Genomic DNA, 17,496 nt, shown 5'->3' on the forward strand with positions numbered 1-17,496 from the left:
CTGTATAAGTAACGTTTTGCAAATTTTCTTCAGTTTGCTTATTTTGCTCAATATGAGATTTCTGAGATTTGTTCCTGTTGATATAGGAGACTCTACTTCACTCGTTTTCATTGCTGTGTAGTGTTCCTATGTATTAATGTACATATCCATTCTTCTGCTGAGACTCACTTAGGCTGTGTCCAGTTTTCTTCATTATGAATGGTGATGCAATAAAAACTCCTGATCTTTTGGCTCACGTACAAAGTTTCTCCAAGAAATATACCAAGAAATGGAATTGCTCTTAAATGTTTGCATCAGCTTGCATGCCTACCAGCAGGGTACGAGAATTCTCTTTTGACCTCAGCATTCTCATACCCGGTATTGCCCAACTGTAAAATTTTTGTCAATATGATGGTATCTTATTGTTTTAACATACCGTTTCCTGACTGCTCGCTAGTAAGATTGGACACATTTTTTTCTCCATGTACTTATTGGCTGTTCATATTTCCTAATTTGGGAATTTCCATTTTGAATCCTTTGTCTACTTTCTTTTGACTTGTGTTTTTGTAATTGATTTTTAAGAGTTGTTTATATATTATGGATGGCAGTCCTTTGACCTTTACGTAGGTTGCAAATATATTTCAAAAACTGTGGAGCTTATTTTGGTTGAGTTGTCTTTTGTGTACAGAAGTTTACCATTTAATTGAAATCAGATTTACCAGTGACATCCTCTATAGCTTATGCTTTTAAAAGATTTGTGCTTAAGAAATCTTTCACTACTCCTGTGTCAAAGATAGTCTCCTTGGGGCACTTGGGTGGCTCAGCTCGTTAAGTCCCTGGCTCTTGATTTCAGCTCAGGTCACGATCTCAGGGTCAACTCTACCCTGGGCACGGAGACTTTTTAAGATTCTCTGTCTCCCTTTCCTTCGATCTCCCCCACCCAGCCACACACACACACACACACACACACACACACACTCTCTCTCTCTAAGAAAAAAAGATAATCTTCTTATATTTTGTTCTAAAACTTTTCACTTTTACTTTTTACACTCAGATATTTAAATCATCTTGAACTTATTTTTGTGTATGGTGTGAAATAGAGATCTAATTTTACATTTGCTGTGTTGCTCCAGCACCATTTATTGAACAATCTGTCCTTACCCTCACTGATATGTAATCATCTGGTGTTGTATATCAGATTTTCATAATATGCAGGACTTAACTTCTGGCTGTTTGTCTATCACCACACACTGTCACAACTGCCAGGGATTTATTTTATTTTAAATATTTTATTTATTTGAGAGAGAGAGAAAGAGCATGAGTGGGGGTAAGGGGAGTGGAGGGACAGAGGGAGAAGCAGGCCCCCCACTGCTCAGGGAGCCCGATGTGGGGCTCAATCCCAGGACCCTGAGATCAAAACCTGAGCCAACGTTTAACCGACTGAGCTACCCAGGTGCCCCTTGCCAGGGCTTTATAATTTGTTCTTAGCAAGGGCCAGGTGAACCCACAATTTTCTTATTAAAAATATCTTGACTCTTCTTGAATATTTATATATCAGTTGGTACTGCATTAAACTTATAGACTAATTTGCAGGTAAATGAGATCTATGTGTTGATTCATTCAGGACACAATAATAAAAAATGTGAATTCCTTTGGATGAGGGACAGGTTTGAAGCAGGGATAGGTAACAGTGAGTTCACTTTTGGTCATTTTGAGACTGATGTGCCTATGTCACATCCCTATGGAGACCTCTGGGAGAAACAGGAAATGCAGACCTGGATCTCATGGGGAATGACAGAAAGGAGACCTGAGAGTATGAGGAAATGGTTGGCTGAGAGTGCCTTCAGGAGGCTGGGAACCAAGCTTTGGAGAATGCTTCCATTCCATCAGCAGGTCATGGGGCAGAAGTAAGTGGGTGACAAAAGGGAGTGACGGGAGAAAGTCAGAGACTTACAAAGAGAATGTGGAGGAGAGTAAGCAACCTCCTTAAAAGAAAAAGAGAGAAGAAAGAAAGAGAGGAAGAGGGGAAGGGGAGGGGAGGGGAGGGGAGGGAATGGAAGGGAAGGTAAGAGAAGGGAAGGGAAGGGAAGGGAAGGGAAGGGAAGGGAAGGGAAGGGAAGGGAAGGGAAGGGAAGGGAAGGGAAGGGAAAGGAAGGAAAAGAGGAGTATTTTCTCACTATACACACCTGCTAGAATGGCCAAAATTAAAAAGATTGACAACACCAAGTGTTAGCAAGGATGTAGAACACCAAGGACCCTCCTCCCCTGTTGGCAGGAATGTAAAATGGTACGACCACTTTAGAAAACTATTTGGGGGCTTCATAAAAAGTTAAACATACATTACACAGCTCTGCCATGGCACTGCTAGATATTTACCCAAAGGGAAGAAAAAATATGACCACGCAAACACTTGCACATGGATATTCAATGTAGCTTCATTTACCATAGTCCAAAACTTGAAACAACCTAAATGTCCATCAGCAGTTGCATGGGTAAACATGTCGTGATAGATCTTTACAATGGAACACTAGTCAGCAATTTAAAAGACTGCAGGACTAACACACACAACAATATTGGTGAGTCTCAGAAACAGTATTGGAACGAAGTAAGCCAGGCAAAAAGAGAATGTGATGAATAATTCCAGTTACATAAAGTGCAAACTGTAGTGACAGAAAATTGGGCTGGGACAGAGGGAGGATGAGCTATAAAGGGAGATGAGAAATTTAGGGGAGTGATGGAAATGATTTGACCTTTAAATAGAAGCAGTTTTGTGATATTGTGATTTATAAGAAATATATATATTTGGTCATTCAGATGATCAAAATATGTTTCTCATACGCATTCTATTCCTCCTTCACAGTTCCTGATGCACAACTCTCCAAACCCTCAGAATGTCCTGAGCCATAAGAGCAATGGGTACATTTTTTTTTTTATAGTACGCGGGCTCTTGCCCTCAGTTCCTGAAAAGCTTCAGAGCCATAAAGGTCAAATTGTTATTTCTAACAAGCCCCTTTCTACCACAACTGGGTTTAGTTAATGAAATGATTTTTGCAAAGCACCGAAGGATGGGGGCTGGTTGCCAGGGGAACCAACCATGACTCTAAGGTTTGAACTTTCAGTTTTACCCCCTGATTTCCAGAGATGGAAGAGGGGCTAGAGATTGAGCCAATGGCCAGTGAGTTAATCAATCATGCTTAGTAGTGAAGCTTCTGTTACAAGGACAGGGTTCGGAGAGTTTCCATGCTGGGGAACTAGGATGCTTCCATGTGCTACTGTGCTGGCCTCCAAGCTCCATGAGGACAATTCTTTTGTTCAGGATCTTACCCCATGTATTTCTCTATCTGGCTATTGACTCATATCCTTTAATATCCTTTGTAATATATTGGTAATCTGGTGAGCAAATGGGTTTTCCTGAGTTCTGGAAGCAATTCTAGCAAATTAATCAAATCCAAGGAGGGGGTTGTGGGAACTTCTGGTTCATAGTCGGTCTGTCAGAAGCACAGGTTAACAGCCTAGATTTGGGATTGGCGTCTGAAGTAGAGGGCCTTCTTTGTGGGATGGAAACCTTTACCTGTCGACTCTGATGTTACCACCAGGTGGATAGTGCTGGAATTACATTGAATTCTTGGATTCACCCTACTGGTGTCAGAATTGCTTGTTGATGTGGGGAAGCCTACACACACACACACACACACACACACACACACAGGAATTGAGTCTAGGAACTCTCACATTTATTGCTCATAAATTATTCCTCAATAAAGTCAATAACTGAAAGCAAGCAAGTAGGCAGAAAGGAAAGAGAAAGGAAGAAAGGAAAGGAGGAAGGGAGGGAGGGAGGGAGGGAGGGAGGAAGGAAGGAAGGAAGGAAGGAAGGAAGGAAGGAAGGAAGGAAGGAAGGAAGGAAAAGTTGTCCTTAGCAGTGTCCAATGAAGAGACCTGAGCAGGAGCACGCTGTGGTGGGGGAGCCTTGAGGAGTCCGCGCTGGCTGAGCAGAAAGGTCAACACTCTGGCTTCCCTCTCTTCTTCCTTTTCTCCTCTCTTTCTCCCCTTTTTGCTCCATCTTCCCTCCTCTTTTTCTTCTTTTCTAATTTATAAGTTAGAGTAGAAGGCAGCAACTTGGGCTTTTGAGGTGTTTATGCGTTGGAAAGAGACTATGAGCAGAAAGGAAGGAAGGTTCCTGCTCTGGGGAAAGATTTCCAGAGATTACCTGTAAAGCACAGTCCTTTCCATATCTGGCCAGCCCTTCCCCCATATGTAAACATTAAAGGATTGCTGTGTTTATCACACACATTTCAAGTCATTTTAGTTTGTTTTGTAATTAGACTAAAATTACCTGTCTTGGTTGCTTAATAAAAAAAAAAGTTTCCCCCCTGGGTATCATGGTACAGAGAGAGGGAATTGTACCATCTGCTCCCAGGTAGTGAGTCCAAATTTCTTACGGCTTTATATAAATAGGGTTTGAATCTTGGTCTGACCATTCAGTAGCTATGTGACCTTGGGGAAACCTCGCAACCTCTCTGAGCCTGTGTTACAAGACAGTTGTAATGATTAAATGAAGCAGTCCATGAAAATGCCCAAAATGCTTGTCACATAAAAGGTGCCCATAAGTATGAGTTATCTGAACCCCAGACAGGAATTCAGTGCCCATGAGAGCATGGCATTATCCTAAACAAAATAGAAGGTACATACTGTGGGGGACACTAGTCCCTAGGTGAGTTCATGGGTAAAAAAGTGAATGCAGAGCATTCTCAGATACAAAAATAGTGCCTAGAACTGAGAGGTCGGGGGTAGGTGCCCAGGGTCATTTAGAAAGGTGCTTATTGGGGGGGGTACCTGGGTGGCTCAGTAGGTTAAGTGTCTGCCTTTGGCTCAGGTTATGATCCTGGGGTCCTGGGATTGAGTCCCACATTGGGCTCCCTGCTCAGCAGGGAGTCTGCTTCTCCATCTACCTCTGCTGCTCCTCCTGCATGTGCGCTCTCTCTCTCTCTCTCTCTGTCAAATAAATAAAATCTTAAAAAAAGGTGTTTATTAAGTGACACATTTTTCCATTGTTTTAAGGGAGAATAGTTAGGTGAAGGGAAGGGTAAGGATTTCCCCTGCAGTGTGATACAGGCCATAGTCAAAGACTCAGAGGAGTCAGAAGGAGAAGGAAGAGCTAAAGGAGGTGGGAGGTGGCATGTTTGCTGCTGCACGTGTGGCATATGTGTGCCTGAGTGTGCCTATTTGAGTGTGTGAATGTGTGTGCACCTCAGAGTGTGAGTGTGCCTGAGTGTGAGTGTGTGACTCTCTGAGTATGCATGTGCGTGTATGAAAGAGGGAGGTAGGTGGTTAGGAAATGCCACTGAGGAACTTTTTAAAAATATTTTATTTATTTATTCATGAGAGACAGAGAGAGGCAGAGACAGAGGCAGAGGGAGAAGCAGGCTCCCTTCAGGAAGCCCAACGTGAGACTCAACCCTGGGACTCCGGGATCACGACCTGAGCCAAAGGCAGATGCTCAATCACTGAGCCACCCAGGTGCCCCTGGAGGAATGTTTTCAAGTCTATTTTGAACACTTCATGATGTGAAGAGCAAATACTCCTTTGTAGCCTTTTGAGAAGGGGGTTGTGCCGTGGTAGTGGCTCTGCAGTGGCTGGTAGGCTGTGGTCAGATCTCAGGGAGGACAGTCGAAGGCAGGAATCTTTGAGGAAGGTGCCAATGGGAACTGAGACCCCAGCCCAGGCAGGATGAGAGAGGCTAGTGTGGATTTTCTCAACAATTACAGCCTTGTTGCCTGAAGCAGGGGAAACCCACAGCCACAGAGGGAAAAACACGTACTTGGCTGGGGTCACCAACAGCTTCTTCCAGGAAACACTTGTTTTGCTTACAGCCTGATGTTACCCCCTGACCTGAGCACTTTGGTCCTGCTGGATGTCACACAACGTACTTCTCATCTGCCTCAATTGTCAAACCTTTTCTACATGACTGTGTGTGGTGGTGGTGTGTATGTGGGGGGAGGATGGGATGGCTACATTTTCCTTAGTGTTCTTGATTAGGATTTGTACAGACTGGAAATATTCTTAATCAGTATAGTCTCGATGATGATGAAGATGGCAGAAAGCACTTTCACGGTGCTCTCTGTGGCCCAAGCATCTTCCCAAGCTTCTCACAGCTTTTAATTCATAAAACTATTAGATACACCAACCTTGAGGTTCTGCTTCATTATCATCACTCTCAGTTCATGGTGAGAAAAACTGAGCCATAGAGAAAATAATTAGCCCTTAAATGATGCACAACCTGGTGCATCATTTGAACCTGGTCCCCTGGTTCCCAAGTCCCACTCTTAACCACATGGCTACACTGCTTCCTGCTGTGTGTGTGCAGAGGGCAACTCACTCCATGTAGGAATGGACCCATCTTAGATCTTTTTAGGCATTTGTTTCAAAGGGCCCTCTTGGTGTTTATAACCCAAGATCATTATCTTTTGTCTTTCTGCTTCTTGTGTCACTATACAATTCACAGTCCTGGGGACACATGGTCCCTTCCATACAACTCATGGTCCTGGGGACATAGGGCCCCAGCCTTTTATTAAAGGCCACTGTGTGAGGCTATTTGTCCAGCTGCGGCTTGGCACCCTGCCCAGTTGAGCACAACCTGGCCCTTGGTAGCCCGCAGGAATGTTGCAACTGGGTGAGGCCTCCCTCAGGGTTGCAGACTGGGGATCTCGGGGAGCATTAGGAAGAGCATTTGGACAAAAGCTGCTGAGGTGACCTAAAAAATAGTTGCCAGTGGTCTTGAAATGATGGGTCAGAGCAATGCCTGTTTGCCTTTGTAACATTCCAGCAGTTAGCTGAAATACTATTTCAAACATTAGGAAACTAGAATGGCCAGATCTTAGACACTAGTAGAGGTATGTTCAGCTGATAAAAGATGTACCCTTAAGGAGGGAGAAGGAGAAGAGAAGGAGGGAGAGGAAGCTGGGCTGACACCCCAGAGCAGTGATTCCAGATTCTGGATTCCTTGTATTGACACAGAGCTTCTCATCTTTCAGTTTCTTGGAATCATGACCTTCTTTTAGCCTGTCATCCACCAGGAGAGGCAGAGTGGGAGAGGCAGGAGTGGTCCCAGGCCTGGGCTGGGCAGGGGTAGTGTGCACCATCCATCTGCCCAGGGAGCACTCATATACACACTTAGCATTGTGACTGGTGTCATACACCGACAGCCTGTTTCATGCTAGCCTGGGAGCCCCTTTTGGGCCAGGGCCTCTCCCTTCCTCTGCATCCCAGCAAGTAGTGTAGTATCTGGCACATGCTGGGGGCTTGGTACCCATTTATTGAGCTCAATTGGCTTCAAGAGACCTGGATTCAAATATTTGCTTTGTGACCTCAGACAATGACTTATAGTGAACTAGACATCCATTTTTTTTCTCATGTGTAAAATGGAGGTGATAAAACTACATTAGATCAAATATGGCAATATATATAAATAGGCTACACAGAAAAGGCCTCCAGCAAATGTTGATTCCCTTTGTTTTGTTTGGATTGAGCACAACCAGTGCCAGATCCTAATATTCAACCCATGTCCACTAGGGAGTTTGCATCCGTTCTCGCTCCTCCTTTCAACTGGGGATTCAAAGGTCGAAAAAGAGTCATAAATGCCTTTTTTTTTTTTAGTGTCACAAAAGATCATGTCTTTTGTGATTAGGGAATCATTTTCTTGTGGAAATATTGCATCTTGGGAGACACTTTATTCATCCCTTCTTTTGACATGTTCTGTATGTGTACAAGTCACATGGCAAGATGCCGAATAAATGCAGTGGTAAAAGACCCGAAGTTAGCCTATAATTATAGGCACACAGAACATAAATGCACATGGAATATTTACCAAGATAGACATGTTCTAGGCCACAAAGCAAGTCTCAAATTTTAAAAGATTAAAGTCATACAAAGTACATTCTTTAAATAATGGAATTAAGTTAGAAATCAGTAACAGAAGGGTGTCTGGAAAAATCCCTGAATATCTGGAAACTAACTGATACATTTCTAAATAACTGCTAGGCCAAAGAAGGAATCAAATGTGAAATTGGAAACTATTTCAAAATGAATGAAGTGAAAACTCATTATATCAAAATTTGTGAGATGCATCCAAAGCAGTGCTTAGAGGTGAATATATAACACTGTCTATATTGGGAAAGGTTTCAAATGACTTTAGAATCTATCCTGGGAACTAGGAAAAAAAGGAACAAATTAAACTCAGAGTAAGGTGAAGAATGAAAATGAAAGCAGAAATCTGTGAATATAAAAAAGAAAACCAATAAAGAAAATCCGTGAAAGAAAAGCTCATTCTCTGAAAAGAACAATAAAATTGATAAATCTCCCTATTCCTGGTTAAAAATTCTCAGCCAACCTAGGAATAGAAGGGAAATCCCTAAACTCTAGAAAGAACATCTGCAAAAGGTCTACAGAAAGGTGCTAGAACTAACAAGTGAGTTCAACAAGCTTGCAGAATAGGAGGTAGATATATGAAAATCTATTGCTGGCAATGATTGGAAATAAAAATGTACCACTTATAGTGACATCAACAATATTAAACATTTAGGAATAAATATGACAAAAGATGTACACTGAGAACTATAAAATGTTGCTGAGAACATTCATTGTCTTTACCACAGAGTGATTTATAAATTCAATGCAGTCTCAACCAAAATCCCAGCAGCGTTTTTTGTTTGTTTTTGTTTTGTATAAAATAATGAATTGACTAAAATTCTTAAGGAAATTTAAAGGACTTAGAATAGCCAAAACAATATGTATCAACAAAGATGGCAGACTAACATTACCTGATTTTAGGACTTGTAAACCTATACTTAGAAGACAGAGTGATATTGCCATAAAGACAAACAAATAAATCAGCAGTTCAGCCATCCTAATCCTAGATATTTACCCAAAAGAAATCAAAGCATGTTCCATACAGAGATTTACATGGATATTTTAAACAACTTTGTTTATAATAGCCCTATACTGAAAACAACCCAAATTTCCATCAACAGGTGAGTGGATAAACAAACTGGTACTCCAATACAACAAAATGCTACTTAGTAATAATAATAATAATAATAATAATAATAATAAAAATAAATGTGCAATTAAAATTTTGCTGAATCTCAAAATAATTATGTTGAATGAAAGAAACCCCAAAAATAGAAGACTAAAAAGTATGTAGTATTATGGTTCCATTTGTATAAAACTCTAGAAAATGCAAGTTAATTTAATAGTGACAGAGTTTTCCTGGGAATAAGAAGAGCAGAGGGAGGAGAGAGGGATTGCCAAAGGGCATGAAGATACTTCTGAAGGAATTGAATGTGTCCATTATGTTGATTGCACGGATGGTGTCCTTGTGGTTGTATGCCTTAAAATGTGTAGTTTATGGCATGCCATTTATACCTTAATAAATCTGTTTACCAAGAAAAAGTCACAGAGGACGTTTTAGTGGTGGGAGTTTCCATCCCAGCCAGTCTACTGACTTCTCCCAAGTAGGACACTATGGCCTCTTTCTTGGCAACTCTATGGTTTTGAATTTATCTTAACTTACTTAACCTCTTATTGGTACCTGGCTTGATTGAGCACCTCTTCTTTCTAGAAGCATGTTCTTTTCTTGACTTCTTAACAGCACACTCTTTTGCATTTCCCCCTCCTCATTGCTTTCTCCTTTTCAGTCTCCTTCACTGGCCCCAGCACTTCTCCCAGACCTCACTTGCTAGGGGGCCTCTGGCCTTGGTCTTCAGCCTTCTTTTCCTCTCTATTTACACTTTCTTCCAAGCTTATCTCATGGAGCCTTGCAATTCAAAGCATTGCCACCTGTGCTGTCCAATACAATTTTCTGAAATGGGGCAGCCCAGGTGGCTCAGTGGTTTAGCACTGCCTTCAGCCCAGGGCATGATCCTGGAGACCCGGGATCGAGTCCCATGTCAGGCTTCCCTGCATGGAGCCTGCTTCTCCCTCTGCCTGTGTCTCTGCCTCTCTCTCTCTCTCTCTCTCTCTGTCTCTCATGAATAAATAAACACAATCTTTATAAAATCTTTTTTTTGAAATGATGGAAATATTCTATAGCCTTAGTGTCTAGTATGGTGGCCACTAGCCATAGATGGCTACTGACTATTTGGAATGTGACTAGTGCGAATAAGGAACTGAATTTTAAATTGTATTTGTCTTAATTCATTTACATTTAAATAGTTATACTGTATCATTTATATTATAGAATATAGGCATATTTATTACATATAAATATACTATAAGTATATATCTATATTTATATTATTATATTTATACTACTTGTCTATGTGGTTGGGGGCTACTGCATTCATTAGCCTTGGTCTAGATCATTGTATTTACAAACTATGGGTGGTAACCTATGAGTTGGCCTTGACCCTTTTTTTTTTTTTCAAATAAAATATCAAGGGGTATCACATATCGTAAGAGTTACATCTTTTCAAGAAACCTTTGTTTCAGGCTTGTTTCTTTGTGAACTAGCTGATGTAACTATGTATGGATCACATGTAGTTTTTTAGGAGTTGTGTTTTTTAGTTGAAAGCCACTGATTTATTTTTTTTAAGATTTTATTTATTTACTCATGAGAGACACAGAAAGAGAGGCAGAAACATAGGCAGAGGGAGAAGCTGGGTCCCCCCATGGGGAGCCCTATGTGGGACTTGATCCCAGGATCCCGGGATCACAACCTGATCCGAAGGCAGATACTCAACCACTGAGCCACCCAGGCGTCCTGAAAGCCACTAGTTTAGATGAAAGTGATGCCTAGCTTTATGACTTCAGCCGTTGAGCTAAGACACCAAGTCATGTTGAACTGTCTTCCTGAGATCCCCTCATGTGTCTAGTAGGTACCATCTGGGTTTTCCTCATTTCAGCATAATGGTTACCTTAATCCCCCTTTTTCCTTGTCCCATCTCCCCATTTTATTGGAGGTCCCATTCATTCTAGCAACACAGTCTAGTGACTCTGACTTTGAAATGGATCCTGCTTAATTTTCATTGCCTTTAAGGCTGGGCATCCCTTGCCTGAATCTCTGCAAAATCCCCAAACTAGCCTATCTTTCAATCTTGTTTTTATACAGCCTGTACTCCACATGGCAGTCACAGGGGGCTTTTATTTTTTATTTATTTTTTTTTAAAGATTTTTATTTATTCGAGAGAGAGAGAGAGAGAGAGAGAGAGAGAGAGAGGCAGAGACACAGGCAGAGGCAGAAGCAGGCTCCATTCAGGGAGCCCGATGTGGGACTCGATCCCAGGTCTCCAGGATCATGCCCTGGGCTGAAGGCAGCTCTAAACTGCTGAGCCACCCGGGCTGCCCCACAGAGGGCTTTTATTTTATTTTTTAAAAAATTTTTATTTATTTATTCATGAGAGACACACAAAGAGAGAGGAAGAGAGAGAGAGAGAGGCGCAGAGACACAGGCAGAGGGAGGAGCAGGCTCCATGCAGGGAGCCCGATGTGGGACTCGATCCCGGGTCTCCAGGATCACACTCTGGGCCAAAGGCAGGCACTAAGCCTCTGAGCTACCCAGGGATCCCCACAGAGGGCTTTTAAAAGCCAAAATCAGACGATGTTGCTTCCCTACTTAAAAGCTGTCCATTGCATCAAGAATACTCTCTCAGCACTGTATTGTGGGCAGCGAGGCCCTGGCAAGCTGACCCTAGCATCCCCAGCATGGCTCCTGCCCCACTTGACTTGGCCTTTCTGTGCCAGGAACACCCACTTCCTTGCTTGTTTCTCTGCAGGGCCTTTGCATGTGTTCTGTGACCCAGACCCTCAACTTTCTCCAGGCTGCCCTCTCTTTGTTAATTCACATCTCACATCAGGTGTCATTTCCTCAAAGGGGCAGCCTTTCTGTGACTTGATTAGTGTCCACAACCCAAGTCTAAGTGATCTGTTTTGGAAGTAAATGAGGTATATTGTTAGTTACCTAGAGAATTTTTGAGTAATATGAACAAAGCTATCAAAGTATTTTTTTAAAAATGATTTTATTTATTTGAGAGAAAGCACCAGGGAGAGAGAGAGAGAGAGAGAGTGCACAAATTGGGGGAGCAGCAGAGGCAGAGGGAAAAGGAGGCCCCTCGCTGAGCAGGGAGCCCATTGTGGGGCTCAATCCCAGGACCCTGGGATCATGACTTGAGCTGAAGGCAGACACTTAACCAAGTGAGGCACCCAGGCGCCCCTCAAAATATTTTTGATTAAAGATTCTTGGATCTTCTTTGAGGATCATCTGTACTCATTAAAATCCTTCTGTGCAAGTTTCTATATGGGGAATAAGTATTGGTCTTGCTATTTTTTTTAACTTAGTGGAGTACCTCATTATGCAAATTTAATGAACATTTAGAAATATGTAAAATACAGTATATTAATGTGTAGACATAAAATTAGTTAATATAAAATTTTAGAGTTTCATTGATGTTAAATATAAATACAAGTTATTTATTGATGTTTTTAATCACTGACATGAATGTACATTATGATTGGTTCTTTGAGATAATTTGTATTTTATTTAAATTACCAAATTACTTTTGTCTTGAAGGAGAAAAGTCTGTAGTTTAGGGTATATTATTCCTTCTAATATTTGGTCTTTATAATGATCTTTTTGAAAAATATGTTATAGGAGTAGTGCAGAAGAATTGCTACTTATCAACAAGATAAGCGAAAGGATTTGTGATTCTGGCCTTTGCTTGAAAAAAAAAAAAAAGGAGATCTACACTGAAATGCTGGAACTTCCTACAGGAGTCATTTGAGTAGTAGATTCCCAAAACAATGAAACTGAAACTGTATGTTTCACATTATATTGTCGAAACCATATAGCAAGAGGAGAAATAGGAAATGTGTTAAATTTACAAATGCAAATTGAATATAAGTATGAAAATTTGGCATTATTTTATCCTAGAAAATTCTTTAAATTAGATAAAATAGTGTTCAGGAAGTTAAAATAGAGCCTCCTTTTATTTCATGTGTTCCATTCTGCCCAAGGTCAGAAATGATGGTGATGAAAATGTTCTCGGTCTCTGGATAAGCTCTACAAAGAGAATAATCTAAACTGCAGATTTTTAAAAAAATATTTTATTTATTCATGAGAGACACAGAGAGAGAGAGGCAGAGACACAGGCAGAGGGAGAAGCAGGCTCCCTACAGGGAGCCGGATGCAGGACTCGATCTCAGGACTCCAGGATCATGCCCTGGGCTGAAGGCAGGCACTTAACCACTGAGCCGCTCAGGCATCCCTAAACTGCAGATTAATGCACAGGGATGTTTCTTGTGGCATTGTTTATAATTCTGAAAAAGTCAGGAACCAACTACGTATTCTAGTAAGCAGATTGTAGAACATCTATGTAATAAAGGATCATATAACCATTGAAGTTAATTTTTAGAAGGCTATTTAATGTTGTGGGAGAAAGCTTCTTACATAATGCTAAATTGAAGAAAAGAACTTATTTATATGGTGTGATCTTAATTAGGTAAAAACCATTTTCATAGGAGAAAATACATTAGTGGTTCATTCTAAGGAGTAATTGTTGCTGGCTTATATTTTCTTAAGTTGTTTAGAAAAAGCACATATTAATTTATAATCATAAAAAATTATAAAAAAAAAGAAATTTGTGTGGCTAACAACATACTAAATGTTAAGCTTATTGTGTTTTTGAGCTGGAGAGTAGTTTCTGGGATCACTTGGCCTGGGAGCTTGTACTAAGGGTTGTGATTGGGAGGGGGGCTTGAGAGTGGTTTTTCAGTAGGCCAAATGGAAAGGAATATTTCATAGCATTTTTGTTCTCTATAAATTCCTGATGTACCCAGTCCTGTCATTCACCAACTGCAACTTGCTGATCAGAAAGTCTGGCTGTCTTCTTTGTCTGTGACAAATATAAAATAGGAAGACAAAGTAATTATTATCTAATAAATATGACTTTTTAGGTAGCCAAATCATTTTAAACAGAAGGCAGCAGTGAAAGATTCCTGATGGTATAAAGTAGGAACCATTCTAGACTGTTCTTTAGGCATTGGGTGTTCATCTATGACTAGGACATGAAATCATTTTAGTGGATCTCCCTCAGCATTACCCTTTAAATGAAATTAGCTTAAAAGAGAAAATATAGGATGTATTATAAATATTAAGTATTCGTTCTTGAGATTTTTATTTCAAATGTGCGTTTGAATGTACTGAATTGTAAATGTAAAATGTGTTTGGCTTTTAAAAAAAAACTGATTTGTAGTCAGAAAAAGTCAAAAGATTCTTTTAAGATCTAGATCAGTGGTCTCAGTATGATCCTGGAATCAACAGCAGGTGTCACTTGGGAACGTGTTAGAGATGCACATTCTCAGGCCCCGCCCCAGGACTACTGAATCAGAAATTTGGGGGCCCAGCACTCTGTGGTTTAATAAGTACCCCTGGTGATTCTAATGAGGACTTACATTTGTGAACCACTGGTCAAGCCCTGATGTTCCAGGTATGGTCCAGAGACTAACATAGGCACAGCCAGCCAGTTAGAAATGCAGAATTTCCGGCCCCAACCTAGCCTACTAAATCAGGATCTACAAGCTCCCTGGGTGATTTGTATGCTCACATTAAAGGTTTATTAAAGGTTGAGAAGGCTGATCTGAACCACATGTGCCTTCAAAGTCCATATAGATAAGGTCAGTGAGTGAAGAGAGCAGGGTGAGGCATTGATCGTGATGTGAGGTTTAAGCACACTTCATTTGTTTAAAAATGTCCTCTATTGGGACACCTGGGTGGCTCAGTGGTTGAGTGTCTGCCTTTGGCTCAGGTCTCCCTCTGCCTTTGTCCCTGCCTCTCTCTCTCTCTCTCTCTGTCTCTTGTGAATAAATAAATAAAATCTTCAAAAAAAAAAAGTCCTCTATCAAGGCAGCTGGGATTGATACCTCCATCCAAACTCATCAATTCACATTAACTACCACTGACCTTAGTGACCTCAAGCATATTTTAATTCCCAATTTTAGTAGAGTGAGCTTGTCATATTAACTTCTTCTGATCTCTTTTAGGAATTTATCCAGGAGCTGCTCTCTCGGATAAGAGGCATGAGGAAACTGAACCCTCCGCAGAAGAAGACGGGATAATTGTAACACAGGGTGGAACTCTCCCAGAGACGAAGATGGGTCCTGGGATTTGGGCTTCATGAAGACATTTATTAAAGCATAGTTGCCCTTATGAGAAACTTTTTTTGGGGGAGGGGGGTGTCTATTAGACATTTATTCAAGAGTGTTCCTTTTTTGTTTTGAAAGGTTATATTAGTGTATTATTTTAATAGCAAGAACATCATGACTCTGGTTTCAGCCCAACCAGGGGTTTTGAACCAGGCAGACATGCAAGAATGGGCTGGGCCAGGCAACATTTTCTTTGTAAAATCAAAGGTTTAGGACCTAACTATACAGGGATGGTGGTTTTCTTACGAGTTTGGTAATCTTTTTCTTAAATTGTACAACTGTCTCAGATGCCGAATTTCTCGTACTTGTATATATCCACACATGACTAAGTTGAACTGTAGACGTGAGTTTTATTTCACATTGATGGAATAAACTTGTGGTTGTCCTTTAATTGAAGGTCACAGCACATGTATTTTCAAGAGGCCACTGGATATTCTTCATGTGAATGCTGCTGACCGTCAGCATTCACTTTATGCACCAAAGTGAAAGAAGTCAGTGTATCTGTTATTTTAATGAGCTACACCACATGGAGTTGAGTTGGTCAAGGGCTTAATTCATGGACTTTATATTATTTCATTAATTGGGATGCTTTGCCAGGTCATGTACTTATTGCCTCGTTTGTGGTATTTTAAGGTTTTATGAATCCTTAATTTGAAGAACTATTCAGATTTCTCAAGAAAAGCCCATGCTGAGTGGTGTTTTGCAATGGGGAAAGGAAGCACTGTGTAGCAATGAATTCTCTGCTTTCAACCAAATACTGTGTATTACTCTCTCTCCACGAAAGCAGGTCATGTGGAAGCTAGCAAATTAAGTATCTTCCTCCTTAGAAGTCGATCTGGTCATTTCTGTGCCTGGGCAGCATTAGAGCAGTGCGAGTGAGCTGAGGGTTGAATGATGTGGAGGTGAGAAAGCCTCACCTTCCTTCAAGAAAGTTGATGCAAGAGCATCCGCTGGTTTGGAAGGATGGTGGAAATTGCATTTCTGGCTCCTCTCAATGGCATGTCCTGAGGCTTCTGGCTCTTGGCCCTAATGATGCACCCCAGTCTCCTTGCTTGGAGCGAGGTGTGGGGCGCCTGCCCTGTGCCTCCTGGTTATAGATCAGCTCCTTGGAGAAGGATCAAACGTCAGACGATGTGGGCTGGGTAAAAGGTCAGAGGAGAAACTCTTCCCTTCCCCAAGGAGGCCTCCACCGCCTCCCCCACAGTAACCCCATCTACTGTAAGATGTCTCTAGGGGGCCCTGTCAGAGGACAGGAGTCAGACATTTTATATCAAGGGTGCTCTGAACATATTTTATTTTTTAAAAGAACTATGTTTGTGAATTTTATGTATACTGGCAAGCTTTTGAAAATGTATTTAATTTTGTAATGTTTACCAATGATTTATTTACAAGCTATTTACTGAAATAAATGGAGCTGCTTACGACTCTGCTTATACACTTGCATTGCAAAACCTGTTCAAATGATAATTTTTCTGTGTGAGATGTTCTGCAGACAGGGGTACCAAGCACATATACCTAGCTTTTCGCTTTCCAGGTATTTTCAGGCATTTGACCCTGGTTCTCTCCTGATGAAAGCAAGGTTGCTGAAAGCAACATTCCTGGGTTGGAAAGGAAACGGAGGAGGAGCTCTGTGTGTTTGGTCCTGCCTGGCTTCTATTTCAACCCTCTCTCAGGCCATGTGCTTTGCGTTTAATTAGAACCCCCTTTTACCCATCTGATAAAAATTCTCAAGAAAATTTCAAATTAACCAGCTATTCCAGTTATTGTTGGAATGCTGTGCATCCTATAAACACAGAAAAATACTGAATTTGCAGGATTTCTACTAGGGCTGACCAGCCCAAGTTATGAGCTGATGAAGCAAGAGGCCCTTTGATCCTGCCACATAATACATACTCTTCCTTCCCTCCCCAAGGCCTGGCATCACCTGACTCCTTCTGAACAGGATCTCCTCCTTGGCTCCTCATCTCTGCCCCCAACATGCCCTCATTCACCAGGCTCTTCTTCCTCTGCTCATACCTCTCATATCTATCCCTTGTTAAATCTTGCCTTGGTTCCTGCAACCATTTTGAAATTGGTTTCCTCATGTCCAGACTTGCTTACCTCTGATCTGTTCTCCACCCAGTAGCCAGAAAGACAGCTGGGATCACTCCACCCCTTACTTAAAACCCAAACTTCTCCACATTCCTTGTAAGGAATTGGTCCCTGCTTCTCCCGCCTCCTTTTTTGATCTTCTACTAATATCCAGTCCTGTTGAATGACTAGAGTTTCTAGAGCATATATATTTTCTCCTCTGAGGCTTTGCAAAAACTGTTGCCTCAGTCT

The 17,496-nt window shown here is 41.2% G+C and overlaps 1 protein-coding gene across 1 annotated transcript in view; it reads left to right on the top strand.

Moving 5' to 3' along the window:
• PPP1R14C (protein phosphatase 1 regulatory inhibitor subunit 14C) overlaps window positions 1-16,598 on the top strand; it is an 86,675-nt gene extending 70,077 nt beyond the window's left edge. Inside the window, exon 4 of the mRNA XM_055310938.1 lies at window positions 15,013-16,598. Coding sequence (XP_055166913.1) covers window positions 15,013-15,087 — 75 coding nt within the window. The 3' untranslated portion in view covers window positions 15,088-16,598. The remainder of the gene's footprint in view (window positions 1-15,012) is intronic.
• Window positions 16,599-17,496: the final 898 nt, after the last annotated feature.

Source organism: Nyctereutes procyonoides, unplaced genomic scaffold (assembly GCF_905146905.1).
Source record: "Nyctereutes procyonoides isolate TBG_1078 unplaced genomic scaffold, NYPRO_anot_genome, whole genome shotgun sequence".
Classification (NCBI taxonomy): Eukaryota; Metazoa; Chordata; class Mammalia; order Carnivora; family Canidae; genus Nyctereutes; species Nyctereutes procyonoides.